The 21834-nt window shown below is 33.8% G+C and overlaps 1 protein-coding gene across 2 annotated transcripts in view; it reads right to left on the reverse strand.

Annotated features, from left to right (window-relative positions):
* SENP6 (SUMO specific peptidase 6) overlaps positions 1–21834 on the reverse strand; it is a 72052-nt gene that overhangs the window by 14557 nt on the left and 35661 nt on the right. Inside the window, exons 6-18 of one of the 2 annotated variants that reach the window (XM_021553641.2) lie at positions 21558–21578; positions 16478–16548; positions 15152–15285; positions 12382–12784; positions 11106–11338; positions 8513–8683; positions 7598–7640; positions 5938–6117; positions 3749–3975; positions 3048–3154; positions 2845–2961; positions 1889–2011; positions 1568–1660 (exon numbers count right to left, since the gene is read on the reverse strand). In XM_021553641.2, the coding sequence (XP_021409316.2) occupies positions 1568–1660; positions 1889–2011; positions 2845–2961; positions 3048–3154; positions 3749–3975; positions 5938–6117; positions 7598–7640; positions 8513–8683; positions 11106–11338; positions 12382–12784; positions 15152–15285; positions 16478–16548; positions 21558–21578 (1923 nt within the window). The remainder of the gene's footprint in view (positions 1–1567; positions 1661–1888; positions 2012–2844; positions 2962–3047; positions 3155–3748; positions 3976–5937; positions 6118–7597; positions 7641–8512; positions 8684–11105; positions 11339–12381; positions 12785–15151; positions 15286–16477; positions 16549–21557; positions 21579–21834) is intronic. The other variant, XM_021553649.2, reaches the window with a different exon arrangement.

Consider the following 21834-nt stretch of genomic DNA (forward strand, 5'->3'; position numbering starts at 1 on the left):
GGCTACTTGGTTATTTTTCTGCTCTGCAATATTCTTACTGTACCTACCAGGAAACCACAGTTACAAATTAATGTCCTACTATCACCACTTGACAAGCTTCAGCTTATGGTGAAGGGACAGTTCTGAGAAGTGTGAACAGGATTATGTCCAAGTGACAGATGCATACCAGGAGTACACTTCTCATGCTCCAATCACAACAGAATGAGTCCATTAGACCAAGCTACTCTAACCCAAATCACCAACTCACACATGGTACAAATATTACGCCTTCAGTACAAATTGTTATGTTCTACTTGCTGAGAAAGACATTGCTTTAGTTCTTTGTCAGTAAATGAGCAAGACAGTGAAAACTACTGTGGTTTAAGTTACTAGCAGCATAAATTATTACAGAATTATTTGTTTTCCTTTTCTCATTTACTCATTTCTCCTCTGCATAACCCATGTGCATATGTGAATGACACATAAGAGGATGGTGGGAAGTGAACTATATAACAAGTGCAAAGGCAACATAAAATTTAAATGACAGACAATTCAAGTTTCATGGGAGAGAGTTGGCAAGGATGAAGTCTGCAGTGTACAGGACGTGCAGTGGACCTTACACCTGAGTCATTCAAATCCCCTAGATCTGGGTGCCTTGACAGAGGTCATGGTATATAAAAAACTAAAGTCAGTGCTGATGAACACCTTTGTTGGGGGAATACAACTTTAAAAAAAGGACAGATCTACATATGGCCAGTTATCTCATAACTGCCTCTATACTGATAGCCTCAGAATTCAGCTGTAGAAGAGGCAGAAAAACGAGAATATTTAGGAATTTGCCTCCCACAGCACAACGGCACAGTATTGAGATAAATCAGTTTATTAAAAAAGATCTCTTTTTTAATTTATAAAATATCAGCTAGGTATGCCTATGAGATTAGAAAATTCCTGTCTGTCCTTATTTTGTTTATATTGCATATGCATAAAATACAGTACTTTAACTTTCATATATCTTTTGGCTTAAGAACTGTATAGTTTACTTCTGTGAAATACAGAAATGTGTTTGTGACAACTTGTTCAATGTTAAGGAAAGCAAGCATCATCAAAGTTCCTAGCAACCATTAGAATGCTAATGGTCTGCTTCCTGATCCTTAACAAATACCAGGACAAAGGGCTATAAAGAAAATAAAGTTCTCAAGGCAGTAGTGATTTCCAATTAAGTTTTCTTTCAATATCTATTTATTGTAACTAAGGATGATCCCATCTATACCAGAGAGATATCATTAGAAAAGACTAAAAAAGATAAACCCAAAAGTTATCAATGCCAGAAGCTTAGAAGAAAGAATGCAAGAGATTGAGGTAAAACCTAGAACAGGTGCTCACAAATTAATTTTTGCTGTCTTTATATTATCTGATAATTCTTACACTACAACATTTAAAGGTCTTACAGAACTATTTAATTTTTATCACCTGGAAAAATAGGTTTATTCTCTTAATTTTTAATTCTTATTGTAATCTAACTGTCAATTTCAGAATTATGACGCTTAAGCCTTTACACCAAATGTGACAAAAAGGTATGTTCACTTACGCTTCATTAAGGGGAACAAAAATGAAATCTTTCTCAAAAATATCAACATGCCGTGTCCACGTTTTTACTCGCCCATGTCGCTTCTGTTGTATTCTGCAATAAGAAATATATAATTTGTAGGGTGGCTTAATTTGTTTGAGGGAGCATTTCCCAGGTATTTTCACCTTAACAGGTTGTTAAGATGATCAAGGGATATTCTATGTCTGCTACAGGTCTGGATGTTTCCTGGAGTTCTGTTGATATTTCTCTCTGAAAAGCATCTGTTTTTAAGACCTTCACTGCACTTAGCTCTATGTTAAACTGACTTATCAACAGACTTACGAAAGGTTTGAAGTTTCATGAATATTTCTTCTTTCTCTTTGATTAAGGCGTTTATAGAAGAATGAACTAAACACATGTATTCTATCAGCATCTTCTTTTTTCAGCTTTTCAAGTACCAAATACCTAATCAGTTAAAAAAAAAAAAAAAGAAAGAAAAAAAATAATGGAAGTTTTAACTCAAAGTATTCAGCACCAGAGTAAAAAAGACAGCTAACAGGTACTCCCCAGCAAATTATAACAGCTTCTCACAGAATAGCTATTTGGAGCTGACTATCCACAGGAACTAATTAATGCAAAACTTATGTAAATACTTAAAGGTATTATTTCTCTGCTTAATCAACAAGCTGTTCTGCTGCTCTTGTATTTATGTTTCATGGCAGGAAAACAATTTTTAAGGAGTTTGTTACATAAAAACCTAAGAGACCTGTATTTTGTATTTGAACCACCAGATCGCCAAACAGTCCCAAGAGTGACACACTAGTTTGATTTTTACTTCCAAAATATGTTAATAGACTGAAAAATATACATACACACCTTATGTGTAGCATAAAACCAGCAGCATGTAACAATTTAATATACTTCTAACATTTGCAGCATCAGTGACAGCACAAAATTAACTTATGTATTACGTTAATCAAAACAAATGAAATTCCAGGAAACACAGATACTCTGGAAAGAACAACTGAACTTTAAAAAAGCCTTTTTTTTTTAGTTAAATTTGCTCTTGAGATGTTAAAAAGTTCAAAGGACCTTTATCCAGATAGGAACAATGTCACTGTCAAGCAGGATAGGAGAAGAACCAAAAATTCTTGCAAGATCAAAAAACAACCTTAAAAATTATGGCTATACATAGTTGGAGACCAAATGCTACCAACTGACCTATGAATTTTTAATGGCAGAACTTTTCAAGTTTCCAAGTAAAAGACAACTAAAAACTGATGTGAAATAAAACTTACTTTAAATAAAAATCAATAATAACATCATTTAAAAATTCTCCTTCATTTAGACAATGGAGGTCTTCGTTGGTCACAGAAATACCACCTTTAGCTGGAGAAGGTGGATAAACTATCAACCTGAGAAGAAAAATACATTCAATAAGAAGTATGAAATGCCAAAAACCCCTCAGAGAATTATTACACAGCAAAGTTAAATATCTTACTTTTCTATAGGACCAATAAATACTGTATGTGGTTCACCAATTTCTTCATCATCATCAAAAAATGGTAAGTGTTTACTTCGTTGCTGCATTTTGGACTCAGAAGCAACCTTAAGAGAACAGAGTCAATATTAACTTGCATACTGTGCTCAGTTTTACTGAAATGGTAATAAAAGTTCCTGAAGTCCACCACTGTAATATCTGGGTTTTTTTGAGAACTTTAAGTCTGTGGGTTTTTTTCCTTTACTACCTAATCTACTACTATCCACTATCTTTACTATTATCTATTACACTTAGATCTTTGCTCATTTCTAATTCTTTAAAAAGTAGGTTGTTTAATGTTTAATTAAATGTAATTACGATAGTGCAACTTAATTTCTTGTTTGAAATACCATAATTTTACCATTTGGAAAATTGATGATGTCCGATTATAGTAAAGATTCTCATCCCTTAGTAATTTTTAAATAACAACATTACTTGTGGACCATTGTATAACTTTACAATCAAACTAAACACCTTAGAAAGTACTGTGAATGCACAGACTATTTCCCATCATTTCATAATCCACCATGGACCAGTCTGGGAATTTTCATATAAACACCATATAAAGTTGATGGAATTTTTTTTTGGCTAACACACTATCCTTAGTGTATTTGTAACCGACATAATACAATGATTTAGTTCTAAAACAAAAACATAATTACATTTTTTATTTTGCTTTCTCTGTGAGATGGGCTTCCTTTGGAATTGTCCTCCAAGCACTTCGTAAATGCAACAAGCCTGGCATTGGCTTCTTCAAAGGAAATTTTCACAAAGAAGTCAGAAATGTTATTTCTAATACCAATGTCCATAATTATTTTTTCAAATATTGAATTTGCATGAGGATCAAGACCAGTTTCAAAAATTAAAATTATGTACTGTTCTTCCTGACCTGCAAAAAAAGCAGAGAGAAAATTATTAATTTAGGAATAAAATAAAATAAAATAAAATAAAATAAAATAAAATAAAATAAAATAAAATAAAATAAAATAAAATAAAATAAAATAAAATAAAATAAAATAAAGCATGTTGCAATTATAAACAGATTTCATGGAATTTTAGGCTAACACAACTACACACTGCTGATAATGTATGTAAGAAGTAATACGGATGTGAGCAGACAAGAGAGAAGGATTAACTACCAAATCTTTATCTGCATTTTCAAAGAGTGCATTCAAATTCTACCTTAATCAAGAAATGTTAAATATTACATCTGATAAATTATAAATTACACAAATGCAAAGCCAAAACATATTCTGAAATAACATCTCTGTTTACTGAGAGTAAGACTCTGTAACCAGTACTTTTTCTTACTGCAGTTCCTACCCTATTGTTTCACTGCAATTTCAAAAACTTTATTTTCAGCATAATTTCCTCTCTGATCCTAGGAGACTATGCTATAAAACATCACTGTTTTTGAAGAAGTTGGAGAGAATTACTCAAATCAATCAGCTATTATATAAATATAATCCACTTATATGATCTGGAAAATCATAAAGCAGTGAATTGCACTAAAAGGAATTACTTTACAGAGTCAGAAAAAGGAATAGAATTCAGGCTGCAAATCCCAGTCTCACACTGCTGCCCAACACAGAGCTGCCAGGACCTGTTTTTCTGTAAGAGGCATTTCAGACACAAGCATAACCATTTCCCTTTGATCATTCTTAACCCAGCATGCTAACTCTTGTGAAAAATAATTCTTCAGCAGCATAATTCCCAATTCACTGCACACAGAACTTAGATACCTAACTGGCTTTTGGGTGTTCTGTTTTGGGAGCTAGGCATCTCCATATAATTGCTTACACAGCTCTGGATACAGGCTTAAATTAATTTCATTGCTTACAAAGCAGAGAGCAACTGTGCTATCACAAAGTGCTCCTGCATATCAAATGCAATAGAGCAGCTGGATGTAAAACTTTGTGCCACAGCCTCAGGGAGAAGAGCTGTATGGGGACACTGCTGAGAGCCATGCCAAGAGAGGGACTTTCTCACACAGACAGCTTGGGAAGCTTTTTCTTTTTTTTTGTGAACACCTGTGTCCACCTAGGGTCTAATTCCTGCTTCCAGAATTGTGTCCAGGTCTCCTATATGCTCTCCAATTACTTAAGACTCCTTACAGCTCATAACTCTTACAGGACATGGAAACTAGTACACAGTATTATGGGAGCACTCAATTCTGAGATTGCTGAAAGCATTCTTCCTCAGTTTGAATGCATTCATGTATGTACAAAACTGTATGTAAGCATAAATAACCACAAAATTTAACCTGAAGAAAAGCCTATTGAAGCGAAAGAGGACTAAATGTTACATTTGACAGGTATGCATATTAAGATGCTAGGACCTTGAAAATTATGTAGAAATTAAATTTAATTTTAATATACATGAAGATAATGCACATATTCTCCAAGCAGGTATTTGTGTATCTCACATCATCATGACAAGTATGCTGGAGGGAAAAAAACCCAAGGCAACCTATACAACATTTTCTACTAAAGTTAAAGCCTGTCAGCAGAACAGCACAGACAGCAGAAGTATTAAAAAAGCTACCATATAAATGTAAAGGCTCATATACAAAAGCTAACCAAACCAACTTGCTCTCATTCAGTACAAATACCAGTGAAAAAAGTTGTACTAAATTGACTGAGTGTTGTAACTAGCCTGTTTCTGGACAAAGAGGATGCACAGCTGTTTTCTGAACTGCACTCTTTCTCAGCCTGGGAAGGTAATAGTGTCTGAAAAACACTACACCTACCCCAGCCAGTGATGACCCTTCTAGTCTTAATGCACTCATTCATGACCCAAAACATGAAAATACAATTCAAAGTGAATAGTAAACTAGAATTGTTTTACTTACTGTCTCCTTTGCATTCGTACCAGACATTATCTTTACTCATTTTCAATTGATCTCTCAGACTGCTACAGGTTGAAGGTACTGTTTGTAGGAAAACTACTGGCAATTTTCGAACACTACACCATTCACATTTAGTAAGCTCTGAAGTTTTCAGGTTAATCTCTCTGGTATCACTTTCTGATTCTATGAGAAAATAATGATATATTAAAATACAATAAATGTCTGTAAGGTTCCTTTACAATTTCCCCCTTATTTTAATAAGTAATCCCTATGTGCTCACTAAACTTAAGTAGATAAAACTTTAAAATTAACAGACATGCAAGAAGTGATGGCTTTTCCTATCTTAAAAGACAAGCTAAAATTCCAATGTCATCTGTGAAGAAAGGCATCAGAAACAAGCTGTTTTCTGCCCACCAACTCTTTTTATTCCACTCCATAATTTTCAGTAATTTAAATTTGCAACTATTGCTGTGGCACATTTTACATTGTACAAATGTACATTATACATTTATCTTTGATCAAGTTCCCATATGAAAAATAACTTTAAAAAAAAGAGCATAAACACATGCAGAGAAATGATCTGATTGCCTGAGGAAACAAAGGACTACTCCCAGTTTATTGCCCAAAAGAAACGTCAGCAACATGGCAGAATTTTAACACTGCATCTGATGCTGCCAATGCCAATATTAAGTTTTTTACAGGTTTTATTGTATTATAAAATTTGATATAGAAGTGGATATAGATGTGAAACTCAAAAAAAAAAAGGGGGGGGGAAAAAAAAAGAAAAAAGTAAAGTGCTAAGTGCCCCAACAGATACAACATATAATGAGTCACCACAATTTTATGCTATTGACAAATTAGGTGACATGGAACTAACAGCACTGCAGACCTATTTTAACTAAAACTTGACAGCTATTTTCTACAAATTACACTAAACTCTTCAGTGTTTTGTTTTTAAAAATACATTTAAAGCATGAAAACTCAGTTTCTATGCATTTGTATTTTAGATGCAACATAAACTTAAATACTTGACTGAGCAAAGGCAACACTTATATTTACAGGTTGTGAGACACTTTCCTACATGTAATAATTACAAAATACAATAGTTCTCTTTTACAAGTAACAACAGCAACATTCAACAAGACTGGATCTTAAGAATACAATTTAAGATTAACAAAAGGTAGCAAAGCTTTTCAGGCCCAGAGCAAAACCCTTCAAAAGAAAAGAAAGGATACAGAGCAGGAGCTGTAACTCAAGCCTTTCCAAATTATGTCACTGTTTCTTTCACACTAAAGACAAATTTTCACACTAAAGACAAAATTATCAAGAGAGATCTAGACAGGAAAGGTCTAAGAAACCAGTGTGGTTTTTACTACCTACTTAACACAACTGAAATAAAAGAACTAATACAATTTTAAAAAGCTAACATTTTACAGGAGAGTTGCTCTTGCTTTTTAGTTTTGTTAATCACTTTGTTAAAGGGCAACTCAAATCTGTACTCTCCATTTTATTTTCTCTTATCTGACTACAAACACCCAGTATAATTTATTACACAAATGACAAAATGAGAATAAATATTATATACTTGTTAATACCTCTGACAGAGTTACTTAATTCAAAAGAAATATATTGAGTACTAATATAAAATGAAAAATACTCTCACCTTCTTGATTCTCTAGGCGTATTTTGATATAATCCAGGCAAAACTGAAAGACAACATAATTGTAAGATCTCACATCTTCTGCAAATTTTAAATGACTGAAGGCATTTATACTGTTAGCAAACACATTTCAATAGACTTAATATTTAAGTAACAAACATTTAAAAAGTAATAATTAAAATGTAAGTTTTAAGAAAAAACAAAAAATACATTTTAGCACAACTCGAGGCAAGCACATTCTTTGCTACTCTAGTCTCTTTAAGTCATATTGACTGTTTAAACTTCAGATCTCTCTGAAGTACTCAGTTTTCAAAAACTTCTACAATACTCTGAAAAATACACAAATTCTATTTCTTCAAAAGAAAATTTCATCGATCAGCATTTAGGGAAATCAAACAATAGTGTTTTGTAGAGATGTGGAAAGAAAAGTAACAAGTCTGCTGTTTCTCTGGTTACTCCAACAAGAAGTACCTGTTCTATGTGGCTGACTGCACACAACTAATATTCAATGACTCCTTGAAAACTCCATGTAACTTACAAAACTGACAAAAAAACCCCAAAATCTGTAGAGGTAAAATTATTCACCTCTAGGACAATGCTTCTCTTCCTTGCAACTATCAACTGCTTGTAGCTGTTGGTTTCAATTTTTTAACAAATGCATGCTAGCCCAAAACCTCTCCCCAGCATGTCAACAAATTCTTTCAGAGTGCTGCAGTACATTTCTATTAAGAACCAGAGCTAGACTGCATGTGTTAGAGTGTAGCAGTAATTTGAGATTCTCTGGAAATCACAGTCTCTGAAATTAGAGACAAACTTACTGTTCCCTAGACAAAGGCAAAATATTACGTTGTTCAAATACAAAAATACAATATCCATCAAAACCTGAAAAGCAAGCTGTGAAAGAGCAAGGTTACTTACAATCACAGGCTCCACTACCATTCTGCGCAGCATTCCTATCCGTATGCTTCGGCAGTTCAGAATGACGCTTTCACAGGAGTTTTGGTAATTTAGAGGTACAGCCTCGGTTACCATCTCTTGAGAAATAACTTTGCGCCGTTTTATTGGAGTGTTAGACACAATGTTCCCAAACTGCAATGTAATTTTCAGGTTTCAGAATGTCTCACCAGGGCTTATTGCAAAACCAAGCTTGTTGAAACTAGGGACTAAATTTTTAGCTACTTTTCTGTTGGTCAACAGGATTATTTTCTAGAGCATCCACCTCAAACATATAGAAGGTAGATAATTCCCAAAAGACTTTTTGTAACACCTGAGGATGGTAATATTGCTACATTTAAAAAGAAAATAAAAGGAAAGCTGACACTTGTAGATACTTCATTGACACTTCCAAATCACAAACAGCATTTCTAAATTGCCAAAACCAATTTATTTTTATCTTTTGGAAACATTATGCAGTCTAGCAAACAAAATTATTTTTAAAACATTTTATTTAGATAAAAAAGCATTAATCCTGTAAAACCACCACAGTGCTGGTGGTTTATTTTTTTCTTTCAGTTTTTGTTAATCCAAGCTTTTGGTGACTTGTTCTTGAAGTATATTGCATCACCACATTAGCAGAGTACAGTCTTCAAGAAACACAAATAAATAAGCCAAATCAAACTTCCTTAAGGCATCTCTATAGAACTAAGATGGTTTTAGGATAGATTACAAGGTCAGAACACTAGACATTGAAAGAAGGCCGTGTGGTGTTTGGCTCCAGTTCAAGAGAAATCTTTAGATGCTGACTGAAGCTGTAATCTCAATGAAGTATCCTGTTAACCAACAGAATAATCTTACCAAAAACCTATTGAAATTAAATAAAGCTTGCTAATAGCCAGCATATTAATATATTTATTGTTGTATTGCTTATATTGCTCTATTTTGTTGAAGGATTTTCTGTACACTAGTCTTTTCTTTGATATTTATATTGTTTCCTAAAGCTGCCCACAAATAAACATTGTTTTTTGTTACAAAATGTCAATTAAACTCCCACAGAAAAACATTCTAGGGGATGCAGTGTTTCTGTTAAGACTAAATCTCAAAAATTATTTCAAAGTCCCAAACCACTAACCTATCTTGGCAATAATTCAAAATCTACTTTTGGATGATTCCTTCATTTTATACACTGGAAAAGGCAGGGATTCTAAATCCCTGTAATTAAAATGTTTTCCTAGGCCTCTTGTTGAAAAGAGCTTTTGCTTTTTGTCTGCTGGACTGGCTAAATGTTATTAAAATCTCAAAACAAATCACAAACAATAAAACAGCAAAGTCTGAAGTGATGCTATATTCAACTAGTCTCTTCAGTAAAAAAAAATATTTTGAGAGAAAGACAGCCGAATAAAGCTTTTTCTATTATATCTCAGAAAACTGCTGTGATATCTCCAAATCTTGGTAGATCAAGTCAATCAATGCAAAATTTGTGTTTTATTTCACAAAAAAGTTTTTCTTTCCCTCATTTTCAAAAGTAAGCTCAGACTCTAAAATAATCTAACATATAGTATTACAACTGTCTTTTGTAAAGACTAGTGAACAGGAACATACGGATATAAAAAGAAAAAAACACATTTGGGAGAGTTTCAGAAGTCAGACACCATTGCTTTCACAATGCAATTCTTTCAATTAATTCAGCACATACTGCCAGAATAACTTAATTCAAGAACTATTTATAATCCAAGCTTTAAGTTTCACAGCTTTAATGCAGGCTGGAGGTTCACAGCTTCATATTGATAGTGGTGACTAATTATACAACATATTATAAACATCCATAATTTCATCAACTACAGCACTAGAATGCTGGCTTCTGAATCTCAACATAGCAAGAAGGTTTTGGCATCAGTACTTTAGTGTTCTAACTCAAAAAATTGGAAATCTGATCGGATTCTCTTGTTGAATCAAACTCTCAATAGTGAAATTGGACAAGTGAGTCATGAATAGTTTTAATCAGCACTATTATTCCACTACCAATTGCCACATGGAATTTATTCCTCTTAATGGCTCACTATTGAGATGGCTTTTAACACAGTATGAAAACTCTGCCCTTTGGCCACCCTTAGGGTGTGTTCATGGAGTGTTTTTTTGTCTTTGCTTATCCAATTCTTATAGCAGTACCCAACTAAAAAACACAAGCTCCACCACCAAGGTCCTAAAATAAGTGCTATTAATTGGGACAGTTGTCAAAGCATTTTAAAGAGCCATTATTGATCCACTTGGTACTGACATTCTGCTGCAAACTGAGACCTTGAGCTTCAGAGAACCCCTGTCCAGTGTCAAAGAGTAAACATTCAACACAGAAGCATTTATTTTAACAGCATAATTAAAATCATTATGAATGCATGTAAAAATAAATGAAAACATTTTATGTTTCCAGTATTAAGTATGCAGAAAGACTACTTGATGAGCTGCTGAGTAAAAAAAACAATCAAATACAGTCAAATTCTGACAATGCAAAACAAGCCTTTATATATTCCATTTATTATTTGATTCTGTTTTCTTTAAACAAAGCATTAAATAGTACCTGATCTTTCATTCTTGCTTTTCTTGGTAGTGTGACTGCAATTTCTGTATCTGTTGTTATACTACCTATTCTCTGTTCTATTCCACAACTGTTCTCCTTTAATGCTGCTTCCACCTTTCCTGTAGAAGGAGCTGGGGAGGAGCGGGCTGAATCTGCAGGACGAGGTGAAATGCTTTCCATGCTCCTAGTGCTGCCACTATTCTCGTCCTCATCATCATCACTAGACAAAACAACTAAACAGAAAATATTACATTCTCAACCACTACATTTTTCTGTAACAAATTTCTTTTTCATTTTTGGCTTTTCTTCCTAGTGTGATGGTAATTTCTGTACTGCTGTTATACTACCTATTCTCTGTTCTACTTCACAATTGTTCTCCTTTAATGCTGCTTCCACCTTTCCTGAAGAAGGAGATAGGGAGGAGCTGGCTGAATCTGCAGGACGAGATGAAATGCTTTCCATGCTCCTAGTGCTGCCACTATTCTCCTCCTCCTCATCACTAGACACAACAACTAAACAGAAAATATTACATTCTCAACCACTGTATCTTTCTGTAACAGATATTTCTTTTCAAGCAATATCTTAGAAGTAATTTTTATAAATGTCCTGCAATGCCAAAAAAAATCCATATGTATCATTGTAGTATGTTTATTTGGAGTCTGGTTGCAAGCACTCTCTGCCTTGTTTTTATTTTCTTATAACTAACTATACAAAAAATGGGTATCATTAATCCACCTCTAGACAGAAGTGAACTTGATTCAGTCAAGAATTGACAGCAGGTAATACAACCTAAAAACCAACAAGAGAAATTATAATTTTCTATACTCCATCCTTCTTGCTTACTGAGTTTACAAAAAGAAAGCAAAGAAATTAACATTTTACAAATTATGAAATTTAAATAGATGAACAATTTAGAAGAAAAGAGGAGAGAAAACACAACGTAAAAATCAAATACTATCTTTCATCTTGGGAGTGAATGATGAAATTCTCCTAAGAATACTGTTTTTTCCAATACCCTAAATTTAAATAATTTTTATAAACAAACAAAAGAAAAAAGTCACAAAATAATTTTTGCTTAACCAAATGTTCACCTTTCTTGAAGAGTACCACTGCATATGAAAAGGAAATTATTAAAAGTTCTGTCCCTCTTTCCCAAGAACATGCACATAAAAATATTCTATGCAACATCAGTTACATAAACCTGCACAAACAGTTCATTCGTTATATAATATTCTGGATTTCCAGATAATGGCTGTATTCATAAAAAGGTACTTACTTGGATCATTTAGTTCCGATGGTCTTGTACTCCTCTGTCTTAAGTTTCCTGTAATTTTAGGATTTTTTGTCCCAGTTATAAGACCAATTTTTCCATTCTGTCGTAACATAGAATGTCCTACAACCTCATTACTCAGCAGAATATCTGTTGGACCTTTTCCAACAGCTGAACTATAAAACTTCTTTGTGCTGAACCCTGTACCTGAAGATTTTTGCCCTGCTGAGTTCTGATGTATTGAAGAACGTGATAAAGGTCCCACAGATTCACTTAATGTCACAGTTTGTCTGGAGACTCTTTGCAAATCCTTTAGAGAAGCACTTCCACAATGTTGGCATTTGGTCTGATTTTCATTTGCCCTCCCACAATTCGGGCATTCAGTAGAATAATCAATCTGTTCCAAAAGCTAAAGGAGAAACAAACACACAATCAGTAACTGTAAGCAGAAAGACACTATTTCCAGATCTTGTACTTGATTCCTGTTCAGAATGAATCATACAATCACTTAGGTTGGAAAAGACCCCATATATCATCAAGTCCAATTATTAACACAGAACTCTTATCACTAAACCACAACCCCAGGTGTCATATCTACATGCCTTTTAAATATCTCTGGGGATGGTGACTCAACCACATACCTGGGCATCCTCTTCAAATGCTTGAAAACCCTTCTAATAAAAAAAAAAATTCATAATAATATCCAGTGGAAATTGACAACACTACATTATCTATTACAGTAGGTGAGAAAACCAGCATTAAAACTGTTTAAATTTTTATTTCATTTAAGAAAATGAAGAATATTCTAAAATGTTAATTTGTGACTATTTTTTAAAGTGATTAATGTTAGACAATTCACTTTTTTTTTTCTTGTATTCTCTTCTGTGAACAAAACCTTGTATACTGTTCGGATGCATACATCCATCAGTAAGATGGTCCAGTTACATCATTTCTGTAAAAACAGCTCCATGGGACAAAAATAAAGTAACCTACGGATCCTTAGAGCAATACTGGAGAGGATTTGAAGAAACCTTGCAGGTCAAATTTATTTGTCCTTCCAAGGTATCTTCTAAAAGCCCAGCAAGGCACGCAGGCAAATTCACTCCTCAAGGGAGACAAAGAAAAGGCAAAGTACATATATTGCTCTGGAATCAAGTGCCACAGAGAAGAAGATAGGACTTGAGGAATAGGAGATCCCCAAACTTTCAAGAAGCAAGCAGGGACTACAAGAGAAAATGCATCCTCTCACTACAAAGACAGATGTCTTTTGTTTTTCTTACATTTACTAGGTCCCACTTAGTTTTGTATTGTAAGTGTAGAACTTGGACTTCTAAATCTGAGGGATTCAATACTAACGTATTAACTACAGAGCAAGTACGGAAGTGAATACAGGACATATCTAGAGATGAAAATTTAGTGCATGTTATTGTCTCCTGGAGCACTGAATTCAAACAGCATAACCACTCTACTGTGAACTAATGAAGGCAACAAATGCCTACATCCCACCAAAAACTTTCAGAATCTACTCTGAAAACATAGCTTTCACAATTTAGACCGCTCCCCATTCCCAGCCATGAACACATCTCCAAAAGAGAACTTCCACAGGTGTGGGAAGCAATTTCAAACTCCAAATTTAAAGGCAAAAATAATACAATGAGAACATAATATTTTTATAATATTTCTGCAATTTAACAAAGCTGCACATACCATAGAGAAACAGATGGAAAAAACTCCAAGTGATAAAATATATCAGACCCTTAGAATCTGAGCTGTGGGATGATAGCAAGTTGTATGAAAACCAGCACTGCGCCTCAGTGCTGTTACAGGATGTAGTTCTTAGAAAGATACTGCTTATCATATTGAAGAATTTCAATCAGACATTAAAAATATTCAAGAGAAGGCAACAAGAGTACCTGGAGGATCTTATGTATAGAGCAATCGCACCCCTCTACTTCAACCACATGCCAAAAATTTTAAACCAGTTTTTTATTAACATCACACTAACTAACTAAATAAGCAATGGAAATGCCAAAGAGCAGTACCTGGTGTTTCAAACAAAAGCTAAGCATATATAAAAATCATACATCTATTTTTTTTTTTTTAAACCAAGATCTCCTTACAGAAGTTTTGCTTTGATAGTCAAACAATGTGACCTGTATGTGTGCACTATGAAACTTCCATAGTAGCCTGGGAAGCTGATAAAAAATACAGAGAGCCTTAAAGCAATTTCCAAAGTATCTTACATCTGATATTTAAACACATTCCTAACAGAAACATCCTGGTTGGCTGCATGTAGAGAATGGCAGAGAATGCCATTTGGATACCTAAGGAACTACTCTCACTGAAAAAGTGAACAACTTAATAAAAAATACTTGCATCTTTGCAGTACTTTAATCTTTACTGTTTTGAGTACAGAAAATCATGACACTGGAAAAAAAAATCTGTCAAAGAGCAAAATATTGTTCCTCTATTTCAGCAAATTAAAATTATCAATCTCTGCTTTATCAGTCATTATTCAATAAAATCAAGACTCCTTTTATTTTCAGTGCAGCTTCTGTCTGTTCAAGTCAGAAAAGAAATATTTCACAACTAGTAACAACATTAGAACTTAAGTACCTCTATCACCATAACTTATTTTTAATTATGTAAATCTTCCTCCCAACTCTACTGATTTTTAATACATCAACCTGCTTTACTCCTGAATGTCTGTTTTTAAAATATGCAACAACTTTTAAAATTCAACAAGAGTTTACATATTTTTTTAAATATAACCCACCTTTGACTGAGTTAAGCATTTTTTTGTAGCAGAAGATAGACTGAAGTCAGATGAATTGAAATGACCTTTTTGTCGCACCTTTCTTTTAATTTCAGATTCTGATTCAGAATCATCTGTATTCTCCATTACAGTGTCTAGAACGGAAAAGATGCAAAAACATTAACAAGAAATGTCCACTCATACCGCTATGATCATCTTATTTTTTTACATATACAAACTAAAAAAACACATTTTTAAGCCTCAAAAATCTACACTGCTTCAAATATCTTATGATTTGTTGTATGACTAAAAAATACCATTCCCCAAAGTAACTTCAAATCGTAGTTTTAGTAATATTATTGCAGGGTCACTCACTGACAATTTTTATCTTATATCTTTGCAAGAGGCTTTGGATTTGTAAATCTATACTAACTTCACTGCAAATCAAGGAGAGTTCTATTGCCAAAAATAGGAGAGGATGCTAGATTATGCTATTAGACCACAAAACTTTAAGACTTTTTTAAAAAATATATATGAACACTTTTTCAATATACATACTGATGGTCTCACAAACATCTCACTATGAGAAGACATCTCAAAACTAAAAAATGTCTCTTTTTCAAAAATATTTAATAACAGGTGGGGTTTTTCCTTACTTACTTTAGAGTAGTACTGCTGAAGACCTACTCAACATTAACCTAAAATGGCACAGCAGAACAACTTGGCAGTAGAGGTGACTATGCAGCTGAACAGCAGGTAGACAGACTGTATCTATGCTAACAAAACTTAACAAAACACAGGGTGTTTTCTTTTCCAGTTTCACAATTTCCACACCTGAAACGAAGCTATATTTTTTCTACTGCATCTCCAACAGCAAGGTTGTTGCATCTAACAACAATATAAGAGCATGTTTCACTGGAGGTGCAGAGCTGATGCTGTTTCTTTTATTAACTCCTTTAATGTATGAATACACTTCATACCAAGTGCTGATTACTACACAGAATAATAATTCACAAACAAGCTGGGGGTTTGGGCTCAGACTAGTTAACTCCAGAGATCTGTTAAATCTCCCATTTTATGATCCCAAATCTTCCCTATTTCTGTTACTTTTAAAAGAACTGAAGCATAATTTAAAATTATCACATGACTGAACTAGTTGTAGAAATCTGTCAAGAAGGGCAAAATCATCCCTTCATGCACAAACTTGTACAAAACTAGAATAACACAATCTAAGGCTGAAAGTAGATATACCAAAGGTTATATAAGATTTGGCAATACACCCACCCAAATCAGGTATTAAAAAAATTATTCTGCTTAGAAGAAATGAGAACTCTAAAGATAACTTACCCACTCCTTGAGACCGTGGTAACCTAATGTGGTCTGCCTCCACTTTCTGAAGCTGAGGTGGGTATTCTTTTCTGGAAAATGAATTAAATGTATGGTTTTTCTTTTAACAGACATCATTATAATTTAGTCACAATTGTACATGAACAAAACAAACCTGAAATGTATCTGAAAGCTACAAATAGTAACTTCTCCTATTACATGCTATTTGTACACATAAAAAAGTATTACCAGAACAATACAAACAACCACAATAAAGGTCTTGAAAGTGTTTCTGATCTAAATCTCCTTTGCAATAATCAATAGTTCTGGAGTCTGTCACTTTTACACCCAAGTTTCCAAATACTGAAGCCTGCCTCTTCCCCTCCTCTTCATTCATGAAATACAAGACAGATACTTTTAAAAGCCAATAACAGAAACAACTATTATTTTAATATAAAAGTAGATTTCACAAGTTCCACAACTTAAAAAACAGGAAGAGAACAGGCAAAACAGAGGAAGGAGATTCAATGTCAAAAACAGTTGTAGCCAAAAACCAGAAAATATAACCTATATATATCCTATATGTTTGTTTTTAAAATATTGTAATGAAGACAAATTACTGGATAATAAGTATTTTGTTGGTAATACCTTGCATAATATAAATATCACATATTTTTGTGCAAATTAATGTATTACATGGCATTATATCAAGATTTGAGTCTCCTGAAAGATGTTTTCAGTTTGCACACATGTGCATCAAATCATGCTGATAGCAAATTAGTATTCCTGAAGCTCAGTGCGTGTGGGTTACTGTTTGTAGCACTTGTCTTTCTCAGTGCTCTGAGCACTGCAGCTCAAATTACTATTCTTGTTATAACAGAAGATGGCACACATCTGAAACACAGGAGGGCCTTGTCAACAAACTCACCAGAAACTGGTTTTATTGGAAAGTTAAGCACTGGGCTGCAAATGGGTCACATATGTCCCATACACCTACCTCTGATTACAAGGACATTAATCAACAGCAAAAGGGCAAAGCAAACAGCTGCAGGCAGTAACATCACCACTAACAGCTAAATTTTGAAGACCCATCTGACAAAAATTTGGCTATAGCTGAAGAACACTTTAGCTTTAGTTATAAGATTTTGCTTTTTTCAGCACAGCATTTCCTAATATACATAAAATTTTAAAACCTTTGAATTCTCTTAATTTTTAGGTAATATCTTTGGAACAAGATTAATCTACAATGCCCTTTGAGACACTTCTTACCTAATACCAAACACATGTGAGTGTGTTGATGGGCTGCAGCTTTAAAGAAAATTCTGACAGAAAGAAGAACTGAAAAACAAGCATGGCTACTCAGAAGGTAGCGATGTCATAGTACTTTATCATGACTGCTGGCAAATACATTACAGATTACAGATTAGGTAATTTATTTATTACTGATTGTGTGAAATGTATTTCTGGAACAATCCTTCTGCCCCAGTATTTTTTAAATCAAAACTGGAAACTCAGTATGAATATTTATTCATAAATTCAATGCATTATTTTTTTAGATAGTTTTCCTTAAAAATTCAAACACATAGAATTACTTTAAGGAAGAATTAGAGGAAATAAAAGGCAGAACTCAAACTCATCATTATGAGAACCAGTACTATCAAAACCAATGCTCACAACACTCTAAAAAGTTTTAAAAAAGCTGTAACATAATTTTAGATTTGAAAAATATAAACACTGCAGTAAGGGTGTGCAAGCTGTTGCATCATGTGTCATAACTATCTTTCATTAGTATTTCACAACAGTAAGTCTTGTTTTGAACATAATTACCCCTAGAAAAATTATCTTCTATAAGATGTGTAAAATATTTAAAACTTAAATTATATTTAAGAGAAACAATATTGAAAGTATATGTCATTTAATTGAAAGAAAACAATAAAGCAAATCATATGGCAGATATAGAGTACTAAAATTTCTTTTAAAATGTAGCTCACAATTCAAGGTCTCTGTATATTTCTAACTTACAACTTTTCTTCTAAGAACCATACATTTGTATAACATCTTTGATATGCAAAATCTTTGATATGCAAAATATATTGATCTTATTAAGATGATAAATTCATTATTTATCATATAAAGCTAAATAATGCTTTTACAATAAATCAAAATAACACTAGCATTATCTACCCCCATCTGAATATTATGTTAGCTACATAAGACTCCTGTTTACAGCTATTATTTTAAAACAGCCAAACACTTGCAAGAATAGAGAAACTGTAGCAAAAAAAAAACAAACGTATATCTTTCCTCTCCCACAATAGAGAACTCATACACTCACAGTGCACAGGTAACACCCAAACCCAAGTCACAAAAAAACAGCTCCAAGACGACTGAGGCTTCCCAACACACTTTCGTGTGGTTAGCAATTCAAAGTCAGGCTTGAAATTACTTTGAATTAGAAAGAAAAGCAAAGACAACTTTAAAGACTATTTAATTTGAGATTTCAGCTAAAAAAGATTTTAAAAAATAATGCTTTCTTGGAGACAGTGACAGCCCTTCCACAAGAGGGCAGCAACTTTAGGTACCTTTTACTACTTTCCTTTCCTGAAAAACTCACAAAGAGAAAGGGAGAGCACACCACTATGAAGTTTTTACAGACTAGAAAACAAAGTTGCCCTTCTGGGCACAGTGTTTTGCTGCCTGAACAGCTGCAGAGTCATTAATACCTTCTCCAGTAAAATATTTAGTATACTGAGCCATTTAATTGAATCAAACGTTGTATCTACCTTTAAAAGGACTCTCTGGAAAAAAAAAAAATCTTAGAACAGATTTAAGAACATACAGAACTTCTAAACAAATGCATTCTTGACCAAAACTAAGTCTTCCATTTCAATGAGAATAACTGAGGGATCAAACAGCTGAGCTGATCATGATGCAAGATTACCTATATACTGTGTCTAACAGTTAGAAAAAACAATGCTCAGAGGTGAAACAATTTCAGGCATCTTGTTCATGTCCTAGATTATAAGAACTTCTAATACCTTTAAGTACAAGGGAAGTAGACAAGTATTGGATAAAAAGCAATCTCAGGAAGTATTAAAGCACCAAACAGCAAAACACTGATTATAGGAGCAAGAAAGATCAAGCTTTTTCTGCAACACACTGGACTGAAATACTCAGGTAGTCTGGACTGTGCAGCATCATGAACTTTTGACACATTTTAACTGCTAGATGCCACAATATTCTTGAGTAAGCATGTTTTGCCCAGACAGGATGGTGTCACTGATTTCATATTTTCAGCAAACATTCATTATTACTGCTGTGTTCTCTTGCTGAAGGAATTGGACCTTAGTGTCTTCACACCAGCCTAATAGACAGACCTTTATAAAACTCTCCAGACAAAGTGACATTTTCACTTAAGATTTTTTCTCTAGGAAAACAAAAAACAGAAACGTGGTGGGGGGAATGAGAGGAAGGGGCAGGTCCATAATTTCTGTCTATGCCAGAAAGCAAATAAACATAAAGAAACCTCTGGATCTGGGAATTTGGGAGGGAGAGCTACCTACAATTTGGTACAAGCCACATGAAAAAGGCTGCAGCAGCTCCTACAGCTCCTAATTCTTCTGAGGTTCAGGGCTTACACAAGCGCTGTGCTTAATGCATAGCCTGACTCTTTGAGAGTCTGCCTTATTCAGCCTTTCCACTGCTTCTGTATGCATTATTTGGAGATGCATCACTGCAGGTAGGCTGTTGGTTTCTACATCATTACACAAAAAGAGAGGAAAGCACAATAAGATTGAAGCACAAAGCTGCTGAGGTGAGATTTACCTTCAGCACATGTTAGAGGAAGAGTAGAGTACAAAAGCCAAAGGCTGAAAAGAGAAGAAGCAGCACAGGGAACAGGGTTTTCAGAACACAGGTCAGAAACCCCATTTGGCCCAGAAAGTCAGGAGCTGCTGCTGCACTTATCAAGACAGTAATGATTAAAGCTAAATTTAGCAGCTCCTGCCTACATCATCTTCCCCTACTAGGACAACAACAAAAAGCAGGCAAAGAAAAAGGAACATATCCAGTACTACTGAATGAAGAAGCAGCAGGTGACCCCATGAGAAAATTAGGATCACACCAGCATGGAACTCAAACCTTTTCTTCTATGCCATAAAGTGACACTAACTGGCTGATGAGTATCTATTTGATACTTCTTTTAAGAAGTAACAAAAGGCAGTAAAACAGAAAGGCTTGATTTTCTGAATTTGAAATAAATATAGAAAATCTTAAATTCAGAAAGAACTGCGCTATTTAGATCATTATTAGTTAAATGCTATATATACTTTTAAACAATTAAACCTGGTATCAAGCTCATACTGCCAAAAGTCACCTACACAGATAGCATATTTACAAAAACTCAACAACTTCTTTACTATCAAGAAAACATTTCCACTAACATATTAATTCAAGCTATATATGAAGAAAAATAAATGTTTGGTATTTCATACTGCTAACAAAATTAACAGCAGTTAACCACATGCAAAACAAGTGAGAAATTAGCCCAAAATGAACAATAAAAACCCAGTGTGTCAGGTTTTGCTGTACATTTTCTGTTAACTGCTCAAATATATGCACTTCATGAACAAAATATACACAGTAATGCAATAAAAACCTTAAGTGCAATTCAAACCAGGCTGAGATGATGGAGTGAGAGCTGTTAAACAGCCCACTAAGAGCTTCAGAATCATTTTACGAAGATGCTTCAGAACCATGCTACTACACAAAGTTCACTGATCTACAAAAAGACTTAGCACTGAATTCTTAAAATTCAGAGAATGTTTATGCAATGATGCATTGGATATACAAATAAATTTCCAGTGGAGAATTACCAAAAATTCACAGTAACACAGCATTTCTTAGAAATGGATGTAAAGGTCCTTTTTCAATAAAAGCGAGTAAGTGAACCATAAAAACAGAAGTAAAAATAATCAACACCTATCACATATGAGTAGATATGATTGGATTGAATATTCTTTAACTAGCATTAATATAGCATTCAATCAGTTAATTTTCTTAATGCTTATTGCCATGCTCATTTGATCAACAGTAAGCTTACCTTTCCTTTCGGTCCAGATTGCTTAAAATATGAAAAAAGAAAAAAACACATAAGATGTAAAGCCCCACATGTGTTGCACATCACTAAATGCAAAAGTTATTAAAAAAATGGTAACTGTTTCATCGTCTTTCACTCATCAGTCTAATTTTCAAACAAGCATTATAATTTTTTCACCACATTTTTATCAAAGAAATTAGAAATGCACAAACACTACTTCAGAGACAGCAACAGTCAGTAGTCTAAATATTACATTGACTTGACTCTTTTTTCAATTAGT

This window comes from Lonchura striata, chromosome 3 (genome assembly GCF_046129695.1).
Source record: "Lonchura striata isolate bLonStr1 chromosome 3, bLonStr1.mat, whole genome shotgun sequence".
Classification (NCBI taxonomy): Eukaryota; Metazoa; Chordata; class Aves; order Passeriformes; family Estrildidae; genus Lonchura; species Lonchura striata.